This window comes from Augochlora pura, chromosome 5, assembly GCF_028453695.1.
Source record: "Augochlora pura isolate Apur16 chromosome 5, APUR_v2.2.1, whole genome shotgun sequence".
Classification (NCBI taxonomy): domain Eukaryota; kingdom Metazoa; phylum Arthropoda; class Insecta; order Hymenoptera; family Halictidae; genus Augochlora; species Augochlora pura.
In genome coordinates this window covers 2068117-2087084 of record NC_135776.1, presented here as the reverse complement: position 1 = coordinate 2087084, position 18968 = coordinate 2068117, and the positions used below count along the sequence as shown (strand labels likewise).

Here is an 18968-nt window from a genome sequence, read left to right as displayed (position 1 = left end):
GCGAGGCCATTGCATAGTCTAGGATTTAATACGAAATCAGCATGATGGCCGTCATGTTGTTATGACAAGGGATACGTCAAATTTGTATTGTTTCCTCAAACTGAACTGGACTGGCTGCCATCGTATCTTCCGATTCAATTTCGGTAGTTAAAAATCGTTTTTGTATCTTTCATGTACACACAGACAATAAAAATGCCGGTCCAGAAGGATTCAAACATTGTGAAAATTGCTGTGAAGATGACGGATCAGGTGCCGCAACTTATTGAATTTAATCAAAAGCATCCACTAACCGGAATCATTCAGGTGCGTCGAACAAACTTTATGATCACTATGTTGGGAAAATCGAATCTATTTCTCTTGTCGGTTGTTTATTGAAAAAATACCAAAGCGATTGTTTACCAAACAGAAAGTTCCACTGATTTTTAATTGAAATTTTTACCAGGAATTATGCAATGGGTGGGGTCTGTCCGATCCTGAAACATACTCTTTACAATTTACGGAAAGTAATCAAAATTATATCACAGAAAAAAATCGTAACGAAGTGAAGAACGGCAGTATCCTAAAATTGGAGTTCTCTCCTTCCAAAACAGCTAGCGATATTTTAACGAAGCTTAACAATGGAACTGTGGAAGAGAAAAATGCAGCTTTGCAAAAATTAAGCACGCTGAGCACTGATATGACATTTGCACTAGAATTTATTAATAAGAAAGGTTTAGGTTTGATCATATCACAGGTAATTGATTTTTTGAATAACACAGATATTGTATTACTATATTGTATCATTCTCATAGGTGGAAGGAGAGAAATATAAAGGTAGCGCGCTCGCGTATTCCTTGCAATCGTTCGTCGAACTCATGGATCATGGAATTGTCTCTTGGGATATTCTAGAGACACCATTTATCAATAAAGTGGCAAGCTACGTAAATAGTCAGACTACAAATCAAGATACCAGTATTGTTAAAGCTTCTCTTAGTATCCTCGAAAATATAGTGCTCAATTCTTCAGGAAAGTATGCACAAGTTGAAAAGGAGGTAGCATTCCAAAATTTAGTTATGCATTTACAGAGTGTGAGTCCACAGATACAACAGAATGCAATAGCCTTAATAAATGCCTTGTTCTTGAAGGCTGATTTATCTAAACGCAGACAAGTTTCGGCGGTTCTTCAGTCAAAGCAAGTTAGAAATATTTTTTTAACAAACATCATTGCAGAGTCTACTTGCCAGGTATCAAATATAGATGTAGTAATTTTTATCGATATTATTGTTTTCTAGAATTAATTACTTGTTCAGGTTGGTGCTGAAATGGCGCATCAGCTTTATGTATTGCAAACATTAATGTTAAGCCTATGGGAACAACGAATGATGACAAAAATGGATCCCCAAGATCAAGATGCACATGATAAAATTAAAGAACTTAGAAAAATTGCTTTTGACACTGAAGGAGCACTCAGTGGAGACGTGAATGCTCGTAAACAGGGCTTGTATGCCAAAGATTATAAGAAATTGGGTTTCAAGTACGATATCAATCCTGCTTTGGATTTTAATGAAACTCCTCCTGGAATGCTTGCTCTGGACTGCATGGTCTATTTCGCGCGCAACCATACCGAAGCTTATACTAAAGTCGTTCTGGAGAATTCTTGCAGAGCAGATGAACACGAATGTCCATTCGGTAGGACGAGCGTGGAGCTAGTTAAACTACTTTGCGAGGTTTTACGTATTGGAGAAGCTCCCAGTGAACAGGGTCAATCATATCATTCCATGTTCTTTACTCACGACCATCCATTTGAAGAGTTCTATTGTGTGTGCATAGTTCTTTTGAATAAAACATGGAAAGAGATGAGAGCCACTACCGAAGATTTTGTTAAAGTATTTTCGGTTGTGAGGGAACAAATCACTAGAGCGCTTCAGAGCAAGCCCACAGGATTGGATAAATTCAAGAATGAGCTGCAACAATTGACGTATTCGACGATAACTAATCTTTGGCATCAAGAAAGAACTACCAGGGAAGAAGGAGAGAGTCATGCGAGACCAATAGTTGAACTGAGAGAACAAATTACACCCGAGATTCTAGAACTTATTCAACAGCAGCGCCTAGGTTTCTTAGTAGAAGGTACTAGATTTATGAAGTACGGTGCTAGAGGACAGAGAATCAAAGATAAGTTTTGGTACGTCCGATTATCGCCCAATCATAAAGTATTTCATTATGGAGATTGCGATGAAAAGTCTGTACCGACGATTGACGAGTTACCCACAAAATTAGCTGTCGTCGAAGTCCGTAGTTTACTCATGGGAAGAGATTGTCCCCATATGAAAGATGTGCAACGACGGAAAAATACGCACCAGCTAGCCTTTTCTTTAATCTTGGATTCCGTGGATGTTACCAGTTTAGATTTTGTTGCTCCGGATGAACAAGTATTTGATTACTGGACTGATGGCATTAATGCTTTATTGGGTACGTAACAAACATTGTTTGCATAATGTTTTCTGCCTCTTGTGAAATTAAGAAAGCAATGATTTATTTACAGGCAATAAAATGACCAGTAAAGAGGCAGACAATGATTTGGAAACATTATTATCGATGGATATTAAATTAAGACTTCTGGATGCAGAAGGTATCGATATTCCTCAAGATCCACCTGCTATTCCCGATCCACCGCCAAATTACGACTTCTGTTACGAACTTAAGTGAACATTTTTCCTCATGTTTTAATAATATTTTAACAATTTGATGCGAGCCTATCTTGGCTAGAGTATCTGCCATAATTAAGACTACAGTCACATTTTTTATACCGTCAATGAATTTTAGCATTTTTTACTGATATTGTGACTGTATTATACACACGGTTTTCGTATTATATTGAACCGTATTAGTATTGTAGTTAAATTATACAAGGAAACGCAGTGCATTTTGCCAAAGATATATTTTACATTTTACATATACAAATTCTATAAAAATCTTTTAAAATCATTTGTATATACGAATTTAATATAAAGATTGACATTGCTTCTTTACCGATACTTTTAATCATGTTAGTGTAATTATAATGAATTGTAATGTGACATTATTTAAAGTCACATTTTTGTAGCTCGATCATTTTATAGACATTTTGTAAAGATTATTATATACGTATTAGAGGTGTAATAAATTAAAAAGTGTAAGTTAATAAATTATTTATTGAAACATGTTTCATGAATAATATCATAGATAAAAAGTGATAATATTAGAAGCAGTAACGATGTAGATCGTGTGCAGGTACATATGTTGTAATTAGTCCAAAAAATAGTATGAATTGTATAATTAAGAATATTTTTCATTTTTCTAAGCGTGCAAAGGCGCTGTAAAATTGTGATCACAATTTGCAATATCTCACATGATGTCCTCTGAAAGTATATGATAACTTTGGGGGTCATTTGCTTGATGATTTGGTGAACAAAGGAAGAATTCGATGAAATTAAGGACTGGGCCTCTACTAAATGGATTCAAGTATCTGCCCTTCTTATCTCTCAAATACGAATACCGTTTGTAATTGAACATTTCGTTTGTAGTCAAATTCATACAGGCATGCAACACCTATACAAATGAGATATATTATTTAATATAATCGGATCAGTGTGAGTACATTTTATATTTACCGAAGTGCACGTCAAAATCCATCCGAGTCCACAGAACACCAAAGCTTCTAACACACCTAATACGTATAATAATTGAATTCCTTCCATCGCCATACAATAACAAGCGAAGTAAATTGAAAATGAACAATTTATCGCTACGCACATAACAAAAAGAAAAAACCACATCCTGAAATAGTGAATCATCGTTAATAAAAAATACAATTACATGGTCATTTGATAGAAATACTTTAAAAATTACCGATTCCTTAAACCAACGCAGTTGTATATAAATGGACAATGATGATCAAAGTAAGTAACGCATCTATTGCAAATTCTGCAATGCTTTGCTCTCAGTGGTCTGAAACATCTACAACTGTGACACAATCGAGATAGTAACACGTTTCTTTTTTTCCATTTATCAAAATATGGAATCTGTAAAAGTATTTGTTGAAGATTTAGTAATATTTTTTAACGGATAGTTCGGAACTCGCAAAACCATACTTGTTTAATGGCCCTATAATAAGTCTCGCTGTTTTGTGGTACGTAGCCAGGATCCCTCCTATTTGCTACGATCCAAGAAATCCACATAACGACGTTCCAATAAATAAAGCAATAATGGCTGCCGCGTAGAAGGTTCCACGTTAACGGAATACATTTTAGTAGATACATCGGATATCCCCATAGTAAAACAGATATCATAAAGAGCAGTATAGGACCTTTACTGTTTCCAGCTCCGCCAAATAGTAGTGCCCTGTAAAGAAGATAAACGGTGATAAGTTAATGAGTCAACGACAAACGATCAAAGTAACATCCTGAAATAATGAAACGTTGATAATTTAATGAGTCAACGACAAACGATCAAAGTAACATCCTGAAATAATGAAACGTTGATAAGTTAATGAGTCAACGACAAACGATCAGAGTAAATCTTACCAAAGTTCGTTAATAGGAGGAATCCATCTAGCCCGTCGTTTCTGTTCAGCCTGAAGTATCCTAACGATTTCTGAATGCCTGTGACTCTTTGCCAATTGTAAAGGTGTCTTTCCGTTTTTGTCACGAGGCTCCAATTCGATTTTACTTTTTTCGCATAATATTTTAACGCAACTAATATTGCCGGAAAGGCACGCTAAATGTAATGGAGTAGATCCAAAATAATCTGGCTTTTGTAAATCTACTCCACTATATATAAGTAATCTTATTAATTCTGCATGGCCCTTGTAAGCTGCCCAATGAAGAGCAGTATCACCGTTTATGTCCGTTAAATGTCCCAATGCACCAGAACCTAACAAAAATGCAGCTGTTGCGAATTTTCCGAACATGCAAGCAGTCATTAGAGGTGTTAGACCTTTAAAGTCTGCTGCATTCACAGCAACTCCTGCCTAGAAACCATTAGCAATGCAAACTTCATTAAAGTAAATTATAAACACATAGACAATCGTTCTATTAAGAAGTATACCTTTAATAGTAATTGAACTATGGCACTGTGGCCTTTTCTGCAAGCCCAGTGTATTGGTCTAGGTCCTTGTGTTCCAAGACAAGAAAGATCAACTGGTCCATTTCTTTCTATCAAATACCTCATTACCTATAACACAAATAAAATATGTTAAGGGTAGGTAACAGTTCCGTTTACTTAATGTTGGTGAAAATGTAAGAACTGACTTCAATGTTTCCATCCAATGCAGCCCAGTGGGCAGGGGTATATCCCCATTCATCTCTTGCACTTAGTACACTCAATCCATTTTTGTCTACTAATTCATCGACAGCTTCAATTTCACTAAAATTGTAGATCATTGTTAAATTCTTAGTAGTCTCATTAATTATTAATAGATTTATTAAAGTCCTACCCAGATCTGAGAAGTTCAAAGATCCTCCTAGTCTCGTCGGATGGGGTTTGACCTGGCGCGTGTTCGTCGGCATAAATGTTGTCATCGGGGCCATTTCGTGGCTGTAAATCAGTGCCCTTTGACGAACCGTGACTTTGATGAGCGGTGCTAGAAATTGGAGTGTTTGGTAGATGCCCGACCATGTCGGGATCGGGGCTTAGTTCCCATACGGACCTCGCTGCACCGGGCCCTGTTACAGGGCTCACGGGATACACCTGAAGCAGCCCATATAAATTCGAATACGTCAAAAAGATCTAACATTATCATTTAATTTAACTTAAACATTGAAACAATTGATATTTATTGATTTTCCAACCCGCCAAAAATTCGAAACTTGGCGGTAATTTCGAAGATGCTATTATCGTGTTGTTACCCGTAGTCTGTGCTTAATAATAAAAAAAACATCCAACTAGGTTCCTTCGATTTGTGATTGTTGTTTGTTAGCAGAGACAAGTTCTGTTTAAGTTTACCTTGCAAAGCGTTGCGAGTTCCGTATTGGCACGTTCGTGTTCGGAAGGTGTCCTGAAGGATGCGCCCTGCGAAGAGGTTGACCCACCTTCCGGAACGGTTAGTCACAAAGAAATGTTTGGTCCAACCATTTTCTCCTATTCTTTTTGGTTTACACAGCCTTTGCTTCACAATTATCAATCTTTTCGAATAATGCAGCTGGTTAGTAGACGACGTGACGAATCCCGTGAACCAACATCCGCATTTCCGAATGGGACCAACTATCGTTATTTGGTATTGCGCATTCAAATCAATACCGTGGTTGAATGAACGCCTGCGTACTGAACCCGTACAGCATGCGAAACTGTAAGAACTAGTTATGATTACTTCTGTGAAAATGTCACGAATTATGTTAACACTTTAATGTGGTTGAAAATTGGCAATTTAAGGCAATTTAACAATCAAGTTACTTATTCTGCTTAAAACAGTCTAATAAATTCTTTTCGAGTCGGTACTCATATTTAAGAAACTTGTTCAGTTTCTTTTAGATACGGTATAGCTATGAGAAAATCTACTAACATCTATTAATTTACTGTTGTTAGATTAAATGTTAACGACAAATCGTAAATTTCATTTCAGGTGGCTATATAGATCACGTCGCAACTAAACTAGTCCAGAGCTGTAACTTTTTTTTTGTTTATGGTATGCGAAGAGTCTTTTCATGGACATTGAAGACGTATAGGACTATTTAAAGAATAAATTGTAGCATTTTTTGAACGTATCGTTAATTTGTGTGCGTGTAATTTAAAGCATGAAACATGTGCATACAAATGTGTGTGTGTGTGCGCTCGAATACAGTAATTACTCTGTACGTTAGCACGCACATCCCCATCATTTTGCTACGTATCCAATCATCAGTCGATTCTTATTCAGCAGCGAATCATTAGCCAACCAGAGCAAAGAAAATTTCTATGTCGTCCCTCGCTAATGGATCAAGCTGCGGTCTAAAGATGTTCAGGAGTGGACCCATTGCTCTAGTACACGCTGTCTAGATGACGCCAAGAGTTTCATACACAAAGTGTGATTTACGCTGGCAATTTACAGTGTCAAAAGATAATTTGTTGTGATGTTTAAAATATAGAGTTTTATTCATTAACGTGATATGGCTCCTACAATTCAGACGAATGGCAGTACAACCGACAGAGATAAACGTACCGCCAGACCGGCAGACAAAAGGTACATCCTATTTTATGTTATAACCTAAAATGAGTATTACAATGCGTTTAGACACCTATCGATTATTTTACATTTAGATCCGAGTTAATCTGCCGTGTTAAATATTGTAACACGCTGCCTGATATACCGTTTGATCCAAAATTTATTACATATCCTTTCGAATCCACGAGGTAAGTCTGGAGTGTTTATGTTCGCGTAATTTTTAATTCAACTTATAATAAAACGATATTTACAGATTTATACAGTATAATCCAACATCTTTGGAACGAAATTATAAATATGAAGTATTGACGGAACATGATTTAGGCGTGGAAATCGATCTTATAAACAAAGACACTTATGCTGGAGATGTTAATGCTCAGCTGGATCCAGCTGATGAGAAGCTCTTGGAAGAAGATGTTCTCACTCCGCAAGATTCCAAAAGATCTAGACATCATGCCAGGAGCGTTTCTTGGCTCAGACGTACAGAGTATATTTCGACAGAACAAACCAGGTTTCAGCCACAGACCGTGGACAAAGTTGAGGCCAAAGTTGGTTACAGTATTAAGAAGAACTTTAAAGTAAGTTATATTATATGTTATTGTATTTAATATTTACAATTTATATTGATACCATATACAAAAATGCTGATCACTTCTTTTACATTTAGGAAGAAACATTATATATGGACCGTGAGAGTCAGATAAAAGCTATTGAGAAAACCTTTGAAGATAACAAAAAGTCAATTGAAAGACACTACAGTAAACCTAATGTGGTACCCGTTGAAATTTTGCCAGTGTTTCCCGATTTCAAGGTAATTCCATATTATTTTCGTATGGAAAACGTTTTATTAATTAAATCGTTTGTTATTTTCAGTTATGGAAATATCCTTGTGCACAAGTCATATTCGACTCAGATCCTGCACCAGCAGGACGTTCAGTGCCTGCTCAAATTGAAGAAATGTCTCAGGCTATGATAAGGTAAGTCATTGATTACAAAATTTCTTATTGTACTCTTTGTTTAGATTAGTAACAGACATTATAATAGAAATGTATTTTCAGAGGTGTCATGGACGAGAGCGGTGAACAATTTGTTGCATACTTTTTGCCACTTGATGAAACGATGGACAAACGTAGACGGGACTTCACAGCTGGAATTGATTACGCTGACGATGAAGAATACGAATATAAAATGGCTAGGGAATACAATTGGAATGTGAAGAGTAAAGCTTCTAAAGGATACGAGGAGAATTACTTCCTTGTTATGCGACAAGATGGAGTGTATTATAACGAACTTGAGACGCGTGTGCGCCTTAGTAAACGTCGCCAGAAAGCAGGACAACAGCCAAATAATACGAGATTAATTGTAAGACATCGGCCGCTAAACGCTAACGAGTTTAAAATGCAAAGATACAGGGAGAAACAATTGGAACCACCTGGCGAAGAAGACGAGGAAGAAGAGGAGGAGGAAGAGGAAGAAGATGAAGAAGAACCTCAGCAAGAAACTGAGAAAGCTGATGAAAAAGGTAGGCAGAATGTGATATGTTTAAACAAGTTGTCTACAATTCAGAAATTATTAAATTGTATTATTTTAATAGGATCTGAAAACGAAGCTGGATCTAGAACATCGTCCAGAGCTTCTTCCCGAGCATCCAGTAGGAAATCTAGATCCCGTTCAAAGTCTGCTTCCAGATCGAAGTCTCGATCTCGGTCACCGTCAAAGTCGAGATCTGGTTCCCGTTCACGCTCCGAATCACGATCTCCATCAAGATCGCGCAGTAAATCAAGATCGAGATCGAGATCGAAATCTGGTACTCCACAATCAAGGAACTCTTCTAAATCGAGATCCCGCTCTAGATCTCGCTCTAGAACTCCACCTAAATCTCGATCTGGAACTCCATCGAGTACAAAATCTAGATCAAAGTCAAGATCTCGTTCAAGGTCTAGATCAGGTAGTGGTAGTGGCAGTGGATCTGGCAGCGGTAGCGGTGAAAGTGGTTCTGAAAGTGAATAAATATTAGGAGACTTTCTATCTGAATTATGAAACGAAAAATCTTCTGATCGGATTGTTATAGTCCTGGAAATATTCAAAACTTATATGTATATAATGAATATCATAAATGTATGGTTTATTCCGATACGATTAAAATGTTGATTTTAATAAGAAAAATGTTTCAGAAAAGGTTAAAAGTATTCCAGTATCCTAAACGCAGGTTGCAGATCGTTTTTTAATAGTTTTGTACAAAATAGGTATTGCAGTAGGATCAAGTAAGGAAATTAACTACCATATATTTGTATATAAGTATCATTCTCATATTTAATTCATTTCTTTTAGAAAATATTTATATTTTTCTATATCAATTGTTTGTATTAAAAATCGATATACGACGTATCAATATTAATGATAAAATATTCCTAATATACGCACATTCCGTATAAAGTAGAATGAGAATCGTACCTATTAAAACCTAATTATTTGCTTTGCACTATTAACTAATTTTTTTCTTGAGTTCTCTGTTTATTTAAACTTGTCAGAAAAATAGCATGTATTATTTTATCGTTATTTCATTATCTGTATATTACATGTTAACTTTAATTTGTACAATTGTTCGATGTAGTTATTGTAGTAGTTGGTATTAAGTTAAAAGTATAACAAGAAAACACTTGAGAACATGTTCAATTGGAATTCAGAATTTCCAATCCCAGGGTATACATAAAACACCATCGCTCATAACGGAGTAATAATGTGTTACCCAGAGCATCACACCTTCTAATAAAGGAGCTAACACACCTTTGTGCAGTAGTAAACGTTCACAACATTGTATCATCAGATCTGGAGTAATACTATCATCCTTATTAAGATTGATTAAACCTAATTCTTTTATAGCTGTATCATGAAGCTTACGTTCTACGTGTTTTATACTGAAAAAATAAAGATAAACATATAGATATATATATAAGGCAAGAAAAATTATAATTTATATCTGTCATTTGATAAGATAGTCCTACTTGTTATAGTGATGTAATCTTTTAGTAGCTTCTTCTAAATTCTCTGTAATAAAATTGACTAATAGAAAACTAGGACACGAGGATGGTACTATAAATTGTCCAGTAGGAGACAGCATTAAAGGGCCAGCCTCCCTGTAAACAAAACTTATTTCAGTATTTCGATTTATGTTAAATTGGTACTATAGTGTACTCACAAGCAATGTAATTAAATTTACCTGATACTTACATAGAAACCAAAAGTTAAGATATTACATACGAAATGTTAATACTAACGCTTCAATGACAATCTCATACGTTGATAAGCTGGCTGGCCACACTTTCGGATAATTTCTTCTTCCGCGATAGTCTGAGAGGGTTGTAGTTAGCTGCCGAAGTTGTTGTTCATACTGGCTAACCATTACTTTGGGCATGAATTTCCTGCACATATAGAGCACCCTGAGCCTTACCGTCACTCAATAAATATTTTGTATTACGCACCGTCGACCAACTTTTATGTCAAGAAGTACTTGTGAAACTGCCTTCTCGAAAGCTGGTAATCTCAACAGTACAACATCGTGTTTTTGAACATTTTTGATTAGCTATAAAAAAAGACTCGTTTAATAAGGAGAACACTATCAGTAACGCATTTTTTAGCGCAGCAACAGGTTCTTACATCAAGCCAATTGTGTCGGATTTCTCCAGAATTTAACATAACACTTCCCTCTAGACTAATGCCTGTATCATTGGCAAATACTAGCGTCCTATCTTTTAATACTTCCATCGGCTCAGGATGATGTTCGACTAATGCCTTGAAGGCTAACAAACAGCCTCTATAATGAGCTATATTCCATCCACAATCCCATATAATATTTTTTAAACCTAATTTTGAGCACAATATTTTTTCTAGCTTTTGTACTTCCTCTCTCATTGGTCTACATGCTTCCAACTTCACATGCACTTCGTTAATGTGTTTATCTAAATAAGCCCTGATCAATAACAGTTAAATTAAAATTCCTGTAACAAAGTTATGGCTATGCATACGAAAAAACAGATTTAATGCTCGTCTTACTTAAGAGTATCTGGCTCTGTATTAATTTTTCTTTTCATCAAAATAGACGCATAAATGGGATCATCTTCTAATTCCGAAAAATCTATGTTTTCTCCTGCATATCCTTTTCTTTGCCAAAACTTTGATTTATAGTTTGCGTTTTCTTTTGCCTGCTTCTGCTCTTCTATTTTGTCTACAAACGTCGTTGGTAGATCGCATGTTTTCAAAATTGAAAGAATAGTTTGTCTCAGATCTCTCTCTTTTAATTGTATCTGCACTAGAGTAAATTTACCAGCCTTGACTTCTTTCTCATCTTTGGAGCGTAAATAAAATGGCAACGTGGTAGGCCTGATGGGTCTGTGTTGCTGCAAACATTCTATGATCGAGCTTAGCTGCTTTAAGGAATTTTCATTCACTGTCTGGAAAATCGAAAGTACATTGAAGATGAAATTTATCATTCACTGTGCTCCAACAGATAGAGAAACGTAATTGAAGTGCTAAGCAAATTACAGAGTTAAGTATAACACAGATGTAATAACCATTTCACTTTCTCTGTTCTAAAAATACTCGCGAGTATGTTCGAGCTGAATTGCGTTGCCGATGACGTTTGGTAATTGTTCACGATATATAAATATACAAGTATTATTAATTAGAGAAACATACTTACTCTTTGTGTTGGATATTGACCGAAAAGGTCCGGATGAACTGTGAAATAAAAGGGTCGAAGTGCCGTCGACACTTCGCCTGTGCTTAGTGCTCTTACAGCGTCCCTTTTGCATAAACTGTCAAATAAACAAACTTTATTATAGTCCTATCGTAATCGTGTTATCACAATTCATTCAACTATCTTTGTAGTAACTTACCATCTTCCTAGGACACAAAACATTCTTGCGGCTCACCGTAATGTCATCACACGTCTGTATCGCGCACAAGTTTACCAGCTAAAACGCGATAAACATCGCACTTATCACTCATCCGAAAGCTTACCAAAACATCCTACGTCCTACTGTACCATGCGAATAACAAGTCCGTAACCAGTTACTCACCGTAACTGCACGTAACTGATCGGCCGGAGAGCACAATGCTTTTAGACATACAATAATCTTCGTTAAAAACTCAATGAACAACCTGCTTGAAACGATTGTTCATTGTTCCCGTTCTATGTCCGTAACATTGGACTTGAACCTCTTTCTTTTTGTCTAATCGATGGTAGGATTTGTATATGTATAGGTACAGGGTGGTCCAATATTTATAGTACAACTGAAAGGAATTACTATGCGAAAAACTAATTGCACTTCACTGTACGAGCTGCCGTTATTGAAAATTATTAAAAAAACTAGATACAGTTACAAATAGACACTTTGAAATACATATATAATTTCCACGAAAACAATTTATAGATTGTACCGTAGGGTATTGGGACATTCTGTACGTTATTTAAAAATAGATTGCACAAGAAAAATTACGCTTCATTAATCGGTTAATTTCATACTGTTGTTTATAGGTGGTGGGTGCGATTGCCCGAGACCGAACAGAATAACAAATTTGTGTATTATGTTTGAATGAGGTTTTTAATTTGTTTACAATACGATAACGTCAAGAAAATCTTCCTTGATATCAATTATCGTGAGAAGGTCCAGAAAAATCTATATTTGGAGAAAAACATTCGTAACGTATTTATGTATGCATCGTGAATAATTCGAGATTGCAGTTTTAAATTATTCAAGCATATAATAGGTTCCTGTCCTCGCACGATGCATTGTATTGCAAAACTTGCAATACGTCATTCACTAGCGCCTCGCGGTCGACTGTGTACGACGCCAGCTGTTTCTGCGTCTGTATGCGTAAAATCGGAATGGAGAAAGGAGTCCATTAGGATTACTGTAATACGACTGGCAGGGCCATCGATATGACTAATATATAATGGTGTATCTCTCGGGACTTGGATACAATAGAAGATTAGAGGAACATTATCAATCCTCTCGCAGTTGTCGTTCGTCGAACATGGTCTACACGGGATTCAATATACAAGTGACACGTGATTAAATTCAAAACTAATATTATCCATACTAGTTGCATTCAAAATGTAAAGATTTATTATCTTCCAAGTACGAGGGTTATCATTAACTGACGACTTTGCGGATTTCTTTCTATAATTTAGTGAGTCATTATAATATATATAATCAGTTTTGATCGATCGAAAGATTGCCGAAATTGTTTCCGTAATAAACATCGTATGATTTTTGTAACGAAAATGATTTTCTTGTTTTAGTATCACCATGTCGTACTCTATCAATAGACGGCCTTTGTTAGGAGGAGCGTCTGACAGTGAATTCGAAGATGATTTAGAAACGGAAGTTGACGACCCAACTGTTTCTGTCCCAGATGAGAAACCATTTTTAAAACAACACGAACCTCGTGATAGGTAAGAGTCTTTTATTTCAAATAAAATGATAACTAAATGTTGTTTCATTCACTGTCTGTTTTAGGTATAATCTTGCATATATAGTCTTTTATTTACTTGGCATAAACACATTGATACCATGGAGTTTCTTTATCACTGCTGATGATGTAAGTAACATATATCTTATTACTTAATTCATTGAATAATATCATGTGCATTTTTATTTCTAGTATTGGATGTATAAATTTAGAGAAATATCAGAGAATTCAACGAATCACATGAACTACACTCATGTAGAAAATTTGGAAAAGAGGACTGACTTACAAGCCAGCTTTACATCGTACTTAAGCGTGGCGAGCGCATTTCCAAACACATTTTTCTTAATTATAAATGCATTTATTAGTAAAAGGCAAGTAAAACTATTTAGTCATTGACAGAATTGTGTAACTTTCACAATTCCACAGAAGTTATATAACAAGATATTTATAATTCTAGAATTCCACTAACAATACGAATGGTGGGGTCTCAGTGCACAATATTATTGTTGTTCTTTATGACAACAGCATTTGTGAAGATAAACACAGATATGTGTATGTTATAAATAACACAAGAATTTTATATGGCGTCTAAAAAATGTTCTATTATTTTTCTAAAGTAGAAAATGTATTTTCATTTTAGGGCAAAATACATTTTTAACAATTACCTTGACCACAGTGGCAGTTGTGAATGGTATATATTTATATTTAAGGTATTGGAAAGTATTCTAATAGTTACTTGACACTAAAATTTTGCTTTGCAGCTGCAAGTGCAATATTTGGAGGTAGCTTAATGGGAATTGTTGGTCGCTTTTCCCCAAAGTATATAACTGCTATGCAAAGTGGCCAAGCTCTAGGAGGAATTTTGACAGCCATAACAGAGATATGCTCATTGTGGATCGGTGCTAGTCCTATACTCTCGGGATTAGTTTATTTTATCATTGGAGATATAATTTTGTTTGTGTCTTTGATGGCGTACATTATTTTAGAAAAAGCTGTGAGTAAATTAATCAAATGAATCACTTGTGCAGCAGCTTTTATAATGTATGATAAGCAGCTTATGATAATGATTCAAAGAGTGAATAAATTGTCTTTGTGTAGGCATTTTTCAAACATCATATGTTGGAAAGATCAGCTGGAGCAATAGAAAGAAATTATACTGTTACTGGAGAAGTAGCTTTTCCACAAGGCACTACAATTTCTTATATACGTATTTTAAAAAGAATTTGGCCATACGGCGTTAGCTTATTTTTGGTATTCTTTATATCTCTGTCTATATATCCAGCAGTTACTGTATTAGTGGAAAGTCAATACAAAGGAAAGGGGCATGCGTGGAATGGTGAGTCTAATTCGATGCAAATATAAATTTCAATGATTAATACTTTTCAATATACATTACAGATATCTATTTTGTTCCTGTGGTGACATACCTTATTTTTAGTATGGGTGACTATGCTGGCAGAGTATTGTCTGGCATTCTTCAATGGGTTCGTATATTATACATGTTATTATCAAACATACATATTTTACTTTCATATTTTTTATCATTAATATTGCATTGTTTTTTTTTTAGCCAAAAAACAAACCGTGGATCGTCATGTTTTTAAGTTTGATGAGGGTGATCTTGGTACCTCCGCTAATGTTTTGTAATGCTCAGCCAAGACATCATCTTCCTGTTTATATTAAGAACGATTTCTCTTATATTTTATTAACTATAGCATTTGCCGTTAGTAATGGCTATCTGTGCAATCTAACATTTATTTTAACTCCTGCGTAAGTATCGTAGCTTTTATCAAAAGTACTTTATGCTGCCTTATATTTTGAACATGATTCTTTAACAGGGTTGTAGAATCTCAAGAAAGAGAGATTGCATCTGCTATGATGGGAGCTTTCCTTGGATTAGGATTAACATCAGGTGCTACTCTCAGTTTAGTCATGGTGAAAACACTTTAATCTGCAGTATTTAAAAAAATGCAGATACTACGCAAGCGTTGATCTCACTGCCGATTATACAGTTGGAGACAGATAGGACCACAGGACCTGGAGTCCAAATAATATTAAACTGACAAGTAATGACGTTACTTGATACTTCTTGACAAACTTTATAAATGTGACGGTTGAGTCATCACATTAAATTATTTTCTACATACTCTTCGTATGAATTATGTACTTTATATTTAAACATTCCATTAACGTATAAAATGTTTTTACCATAAAATAAAGATCGTATATTAAATTTTATCACAAATTCCAAATACTACGTAAACAAGCATGAGGAATTAACTGATATAAGATATAGGATTAGCGATGATACATTTTAAGAATGCATTTATTCTTAAAGTTCGGAGTACAATAAATCACAATGTATATTTTAACGTTCGTGAAAAATAATTTAAGAAGTTTCTTAAATTATAATACAATATACAGTACAATATAATATTTACTGACTAGGTACGCATTACTTTTTTAACGCAAAATACATTAATTTGTATAATTGATAAATTTTAATGCAAAACAAACAAGTCTTCTAATTTCAAGGAGTTGTCAGTTGGCATGCTCATTTATTGGAGTAAGCATGACTCTCATGAAGGGTATTGCTTATTTTTACTAGTAAGTGGAACAAAAACAACACTAGTAAGCGACTTCTTCTTAATCTTTCCATCCATTGTCTTATCAATTTGTACTAATGTTTGATCAGAATTTTCTGGACCCATTGGTAATACCAGACGTCCTCCGGGAGCTAGTTGATCTATCAGCTGCAAAGATAATACACCATGAATTTAATGAATATTGTCAGAATCAGTTAGCTGAAAAGTTTCCTTACAGCTTGTGGCATCTCCTTGGCTGCTGCTCCCACATGAATAGCATCATATGGTGCCTTCTCAGGGTATCCCAATCTACCATCTCCAACTAAACCATTGCACAGTATTTAATATAATAAAAAATGTATAGCTCCAATATATTTATATCGAACAGCATTCAAATCCTATTTACCAACTAGTTCAAGACGACCGTTTTTGAGAAGCTCTGGTTTATCCCTCCTAATATTTTCTTCGGCAAATGCTTTAAGTTCAGGAATATGATCAATACCCACAACTGTTCCATTTGGCTCTAACATCATTGCCATGCACGCACTTAGATATCCAGAACCAGATCCAACATCCAATGCTTTGGCGCCATTGCGTAATTTGTTTTCAAGTATCTCCAAAGCATATGCATGCTGAAGTGTTTTAATTTATTTGGTTACGTTTATGCAACAGATAAACATAAGAGAAGTGCAATATTCAAATATAGCGAAACTTCGTGAAGTTTCATAAAATTGTACCATATGAGGTGCACTTATGGTTGCACCATAACCAATTCCTTGTGGAGAATCAACGTATGCATAAGAGGGATGGGTATAATTTCCTCTGTCCACAGCAGACATTGCATCATAAACTCTATCAGATTTAATTATCCTTGATTCTAACAAAAAAATTAGAAATGAATATCGATATTGTTACTCATACTTATTTACGATTATTTTTTGTGGTACTTACGTTTAAGATGTTGCACAAGTTCTTTGTTATTTGTTGCACAAAATCTGCCGGACCAAGCCATTTCATAGGCATTCGCCGAAAATAATAAACTAATTAGTACGAAAATAAAGTATGTTGTGTAGTGGGGCTGAATTTTGAGGCCGTATGTTACGACTTTTTAAAACACCGGTCAACCTGTCGTTGCGAGCGTTCACAATACAATTGAACGTTGTCGCGACAAGGCGTGTTGATATCTCTTTAATGAAAGGGAAGATTGACAATACTATATTAAAATATAATTGGTATTCGGACAATATTTAAAGTCAAATTCTTTACGATTATAATGTGATAAAAATTGTCGAAGTGATTCCACTGTAAACGTAACCTGTTAGCAACGTTCTATAGAAACAGAATTTTCTGACTATCCGCAACGTAAAGTTAACGTAACTGTTACGTCAAATGTTGCAAGCGCGAAACTATTTCGCGACTGTGCTAATGTAAGCTTTGCTTTTCCCAACAATCGAGAAAATTGAACGCACAGCGATAGATTGACATATATAGATTTAACAAATTACAATTTCGTAACTTTCAATTAAACTGCACCGCTTGTTGCACCGCAACTTGTCATGCTGTTATTATTATGAACTGTTGAAACAGAGACGAGGTGCACGGCTAGATCTACCACCTTATTTGATTTCGTAGTTCAAAGTTGACCACTTCATCAATCCACGAATTCAAAGTTTGCTAAAGTGTAGGAATAGACCAGTCTTGCTATATGTAGAACCCAGATGACCAACAACTTTGCCAAAGCGGTGCTACTGGTATATATAATTGATCGCTAAATAGATATCTATACAAATTGAATGAACTGCAAAAATGTCTTCGTAATTGTTTCGCGCCAATTTTTATACAACATTTCTACGCAACTTCTTTACGCATGTCATATAAGAATGCGCACAATGCAGCGCAAAATAAGATGCGTAGTAAACGTGTAGGATAAATTTGCTTTGAGATGGTACATCAAAAAGTTGTTATTTCATTTCAATCTTGTAATATTTAATAATTTTTTAATTCTACTGATAATTAGTGCATATGCAAGATTGACAAAAATAATATGGACCTCGGTCCACACCCATAACACATGTTACAACAGAATTTATACTCAATTAATTGGTTATTAATTATTTTTAATAGATTAGTTTGAATCTGCCGATAAAGGATCTATTTTATTGAGAAAGGAGATAATTCTGTATATAATCAAATAAAGATATAGAGTAAAATTTGTTAAGATGAAAAAACATTTTAAGAATTCGTTACAGTTTACCTAACTTAATATCGACAATCATTTGAAATTCAATTGAAAATTCGCGGCTTTTTTTAAGCAGGTCAGTCAAAAGACTGTCGGTAAATATATAACGGTAAAATCGTGCCAGGAATATCAATCTATTCTCGCGCATAGTTTATGGGCCATAGTCTGAGAAACAGTAAAAAAACTATACAGGGTATATTAAAATTATTGTAACTCCGGGAAATGAGAGATTCCCGAGGTGATTTGGAGTAACTTTTTCCTTAGCGAAAATGCAATTGTTTGCGAATTATTACCAGCATAATTAACAGGAAAAACAGTAGCCAATGAGAGGAGGGCGCGCAAATTTTCAACGTGATGCAAGTAAACGTGCTCAGGTAAACGTCCAGCGGCATGTTGTTTTTCAATTAGTCAGTCTGTTGTTGTCATTGTAAGTATGTAGTTGAGTTTCGGAAAACGCTCCTCGGAAATATTCTAACTAAATTTTTCTGATTCAAAATGGACTTCCATTGAT

The 18968-nt window shown here is 35.1% G+C and overlaps 6 protein-coding genes across 10 annotated transcripts; 3 read left to right on the top strand and 3 right to left on the bottom strand.

The window, feature by feature from the left end:
• The first annotated feature begins 10 nt into the window (after positions 1-10).
• Ced-12 (engulfment and cell motility Ced-12) lies at positions 11-3125 on the top strand. Its single transcript, XM_078181381.1, has 5 exons — positions 11-303; positions 443-733; positions 792-1223; positions 1290-2451; positions 2525-3125. Exons 1-5 carry the CDS (start codon positions 172-174, stop codon positions 2686-2688), a joined length of 2181 nt encoding a protein of 726 aa, XP_078037507.1. The 5' UTR covers positions 11-171; the 3' UTR covers positions 2689-3125.
• Positions 3126-3155: 30 nt separating this feature from the next.
• Positions 3156-6288, bottom strand: Patsas (palmitoyltransferase Patsas). The gene is made up of 9 exons (XM_078181384.1): positions 5965-6288; positions 5456-5709; positions 5271-5385; positions 5068-5193; positions 4545-4990; positions 4113-4362; positions 3871-4043; positions 3633-3798; positions 3156-3570 (listed from the first exon to the last, which is right to left on the bottom strand). The coding sequence occupies exons 2-9, from the start codon at positions 5635-5637 to the stop codon at positions 3367-3369; spliced, it is 1662 nt and encodes a 553-aa protein (XP_078037510.1). The 5' UTR covers positions 5638-5709; positions 5965-6288; the 3' UTR covers positions 3156-3366.
• Positions 6289-6968: 680 nt separating this feature from the next.
• Positions 6969-9310, top strand: Atms (RNA polymerase II-associated factor 1-like protein antimeros). 2 transcript variants are annotated; one of them, XM_078180331.1, is made up of 7 exons: positions 6972-7177; positions 7255-7347; positions 7413-7737; positions 7827-7970; positions 8033-8136; positions 8218-8681; positions 8754-9310. In XM_078180331.1, the coding sequence occupies exons 1-7, from the start codon at positions 7104-7106 to the stop codon at positions 9167-9169; spliced, it is 1620 nt and encodes a 539-aa protein (XP_078036457.1). In that variant the 5' UTR covers positions 6972-7103; the 3' UTR covers positions 9170-9310. The 2 variants fall into 2 exon arrangements, with proteins under 2 accessions (XP_078036456.1, XP_078036457.1); XM_078180330.1 differs by having other exon boundaries at positions 6969-7177; positions 8218-9310.
• Positions 9311-9457: 147 nt separating this feature from the next.
• On the bottom strand, positions 9458-12613 carry LOC144469750 (T-cell activation inhibitor, mitochondrial). Of its 3 annotated transcripts, none has more exons than XM_078180334.1 (9): positions 12055-12613; positions 11859-11973; positions 11484-11610; positions 11213-11384; positions 10817-11129; positions 10642-10742; positions 10438-10599; positions 10165-10296; positions 9458-10077 (listed from the first exon to the last, which is right to left on the bottom strand). In XM_078180334.1, exons 1-9 carry the CDS (start codon positions 12075-12077, stop codon positions 9843-9845), a joined length of 1380 nt encoding a protein of 459 aa, XP_078036460.1. In that variant the 5' UTR covers positions 12078-12613; the 3' UTR covers positions 9458-9842. The 3 variants fall into 3 exon arrangements, with proteins under 3 accessions (XP_078036460.1, XP_078036458.1, XP_078036459.1); XM_078180332.1 differs by having other exon boundaries at positions 11213-11610; positions 12055-12132; positions 12238-12610; XM_078180333.1 differs by having other exon boundaries at positions 10438-10581; positions 11213-11610; positions 12055-12605.
• A 363-nt stretch (positions 12614-12976) lies between these two features.
• On the top strand, positions 12977-15938 carry Ent1 (Equilibrative nucleoside transporter 1). Its single transcript, XM_078180336.1, has 11 exons — positions 12977-13351; positions 13464-13616; positions 13681-13762; positions 13826-14004; positions 14091-14185; positions 14274-14324; positions 14395-14627; positions 14732-14969; positions 15032-15117; positions 15204-15403; positions 15472-15938. Exons 2-11 carry the CDS (start codon positions 13471-13473, stop codon positions 15581-15583), a joined length of 1422 nt encoding a protein of 473 aa, XP_078036462.1. The 5' UTR covers positions 12977-13351; positions 13464-13470; the 3' UTR covers positions 15584-15938.
• Positions 15939-15941: 3 nt separating this feature from the next.
• Positions 15942-17901, bottom strand: LOC144469752 (protein-L-isoaspartate(D-aspartate) O-methyltransferase). 2 transcript variants are annotated; one of them, XM_078180338.1, is made up of 6 exons: positions 17485-17901; positions 17170-17404; positions 16956-17095; positions 16625-16850; positions 16455-16540; positions 15942-16386 (listed from the first exon to the last, which is right to left on the bottom strand). In XM_078180338.1, the coding sequence occupies exons 2-6, from the start codon at positions 17228-17230 to the stop codon at positions 16213-16215; spliced, it is 687 nt and encodes a 228-aa protein (XP_078036464.1). In that variant the 5' UTR covers positions 17231-17404; positions 17485-17901; the 3' UTR covers positions 15942-16212. The 2 variants fall into 2 exon arrangements, with proteins under 2 accessions (XP_078036464.1, XP_078036463.1); XM_078180337.1 differs by having other exon boundaries at positions 17170-17901.
• Positions 17902-18968: the final 1067 nt, after the last annotated feature.

Excerpts from the sequence above, each read along its gene's own strand:
- LOC144469752 (XM_078180337.1), bottom strand. The coding sequence starts at position 17,230 with ATGGCTTGGTCCGGCAGATTTTGTGCAACAAATAACAAAGAACTTGTG. Across the intron at positions 17,096-17,169 it reads ACTTGTGCAACATCTTAAAC|AATCAAGGATAATTAAATCT; the intron begins GTAAGTACCACA and ends TTTTTTTGTTAG. Across the intron at positions 16,387-16,454 it reads CCAAGGAGATGCCACAAGCT|CTGATAGATCAACTAGCTCC; the intron begins GTAAGGAAACTT and ends TTATCTTTGCAG.
- LOC144469750 (XM_078180332.1), bottom strand. The coding sequence starts at position 12,077 with ATGTTTTGTGTCCTAGGAAGATG. Across the intron at positions 11,974-12,054 it reads TTTTGTGTCCTAGGAAGATG|TTTATGCAAAAGGGACGCTG; the intron begins GTAAGTTACTAC and ends TTTATTTGACAG. Across the intron at positions 10,078-10,164 it reads AGATTACATCACTATAACAA|TATAAAACACGTAGAACGTA; the intron begins GTAGGACTATCT and ends TTATTTTTTCAG.
- Atms (XM_078180330.1), top strand. The coding sequence starts at position 7,104 with ATGGCTCCTACAATTCAGACGAATGGCAGTACAACCGACAGAGATAAA. Across the intron at positions 7,348-7,412 it reads TATCCTTTCGAATCCACGAG|ATTTATACAGTATAATCCAA; the intron begins GTAAGTCTGGAG and ends CGATATTTACAG. Across the intron at positions 7,971-8,032 it reads CAGTGTTTCCCGATTTCAAG|TTATGGAAATATCCTTGTGC; the intron begins GTAATTCCATAT and ends TGTTATTTTCAG.
- Ent1 (XM_078180336.1), top strand. The coding sequence starts at position 13,471 with ATGTCGTACTCTATCAATAGACGGCCTTTGTTAGGAGGAGCGTCTGAC. Across the intron at positions 13,617-13,680 it reads CAACACGAACCTCGTGATAG|GTATAATCTTGCATATATAG; the intron begins GTAAGAGTCTTT and ends TGTCTGTTTTAG. Across the intron at positions 14,628-14,731 it reads ACATTATTTTAGAAAAAGCT|GCATTTTTCAAACATCATAT; the intron begins GTGAGTAAATTA and ends GTCTTTGTGTAG.
- Ced-12 (XM_078181381.1), top strand. The coding sequence starts at position 172 with ATGTACACACAGACAATAAAAATGCCGGTCCAGAAGGATTCAAACATT. Across the intron at positions 304-442 it reads CACTAACCGGAATCATTCAG|GAATTATGCAATGGGTGGGG; the intron begins GTGCGTCGAACA and ends AATTTTTACCAG. Across the intron at positions 2,452-2,524 it reads TGGCATTAATGCTTTATTGG|GCAATAAAATGACCAGTAAA; the intron begins GTACGTAACAAA and ends ATTTATTTACAG.
- Patsas (XM_078181384.1), bottom strand. The coding sequence starts at position 5,637 with ATGGTCGGGCATCTACCAAACACTCCAATTTCTAGCACCGCTCATCAA. Across the intron at positions 5,194-5,270 it reads CATTGGATGGAAACATTGAA|GTAATGAGGTATTTGATAGA; the intron begins GTCAGTTCTTAC and ends TTTGTGTTATAG. Across the intron at positions 4,044-4,112 it reads ATTATAGGGCCATTAAACAA|ATTCCATATTTTGATAAATG; the intron begins GTATGGTTTTGC and ends ATACTTTTACAG.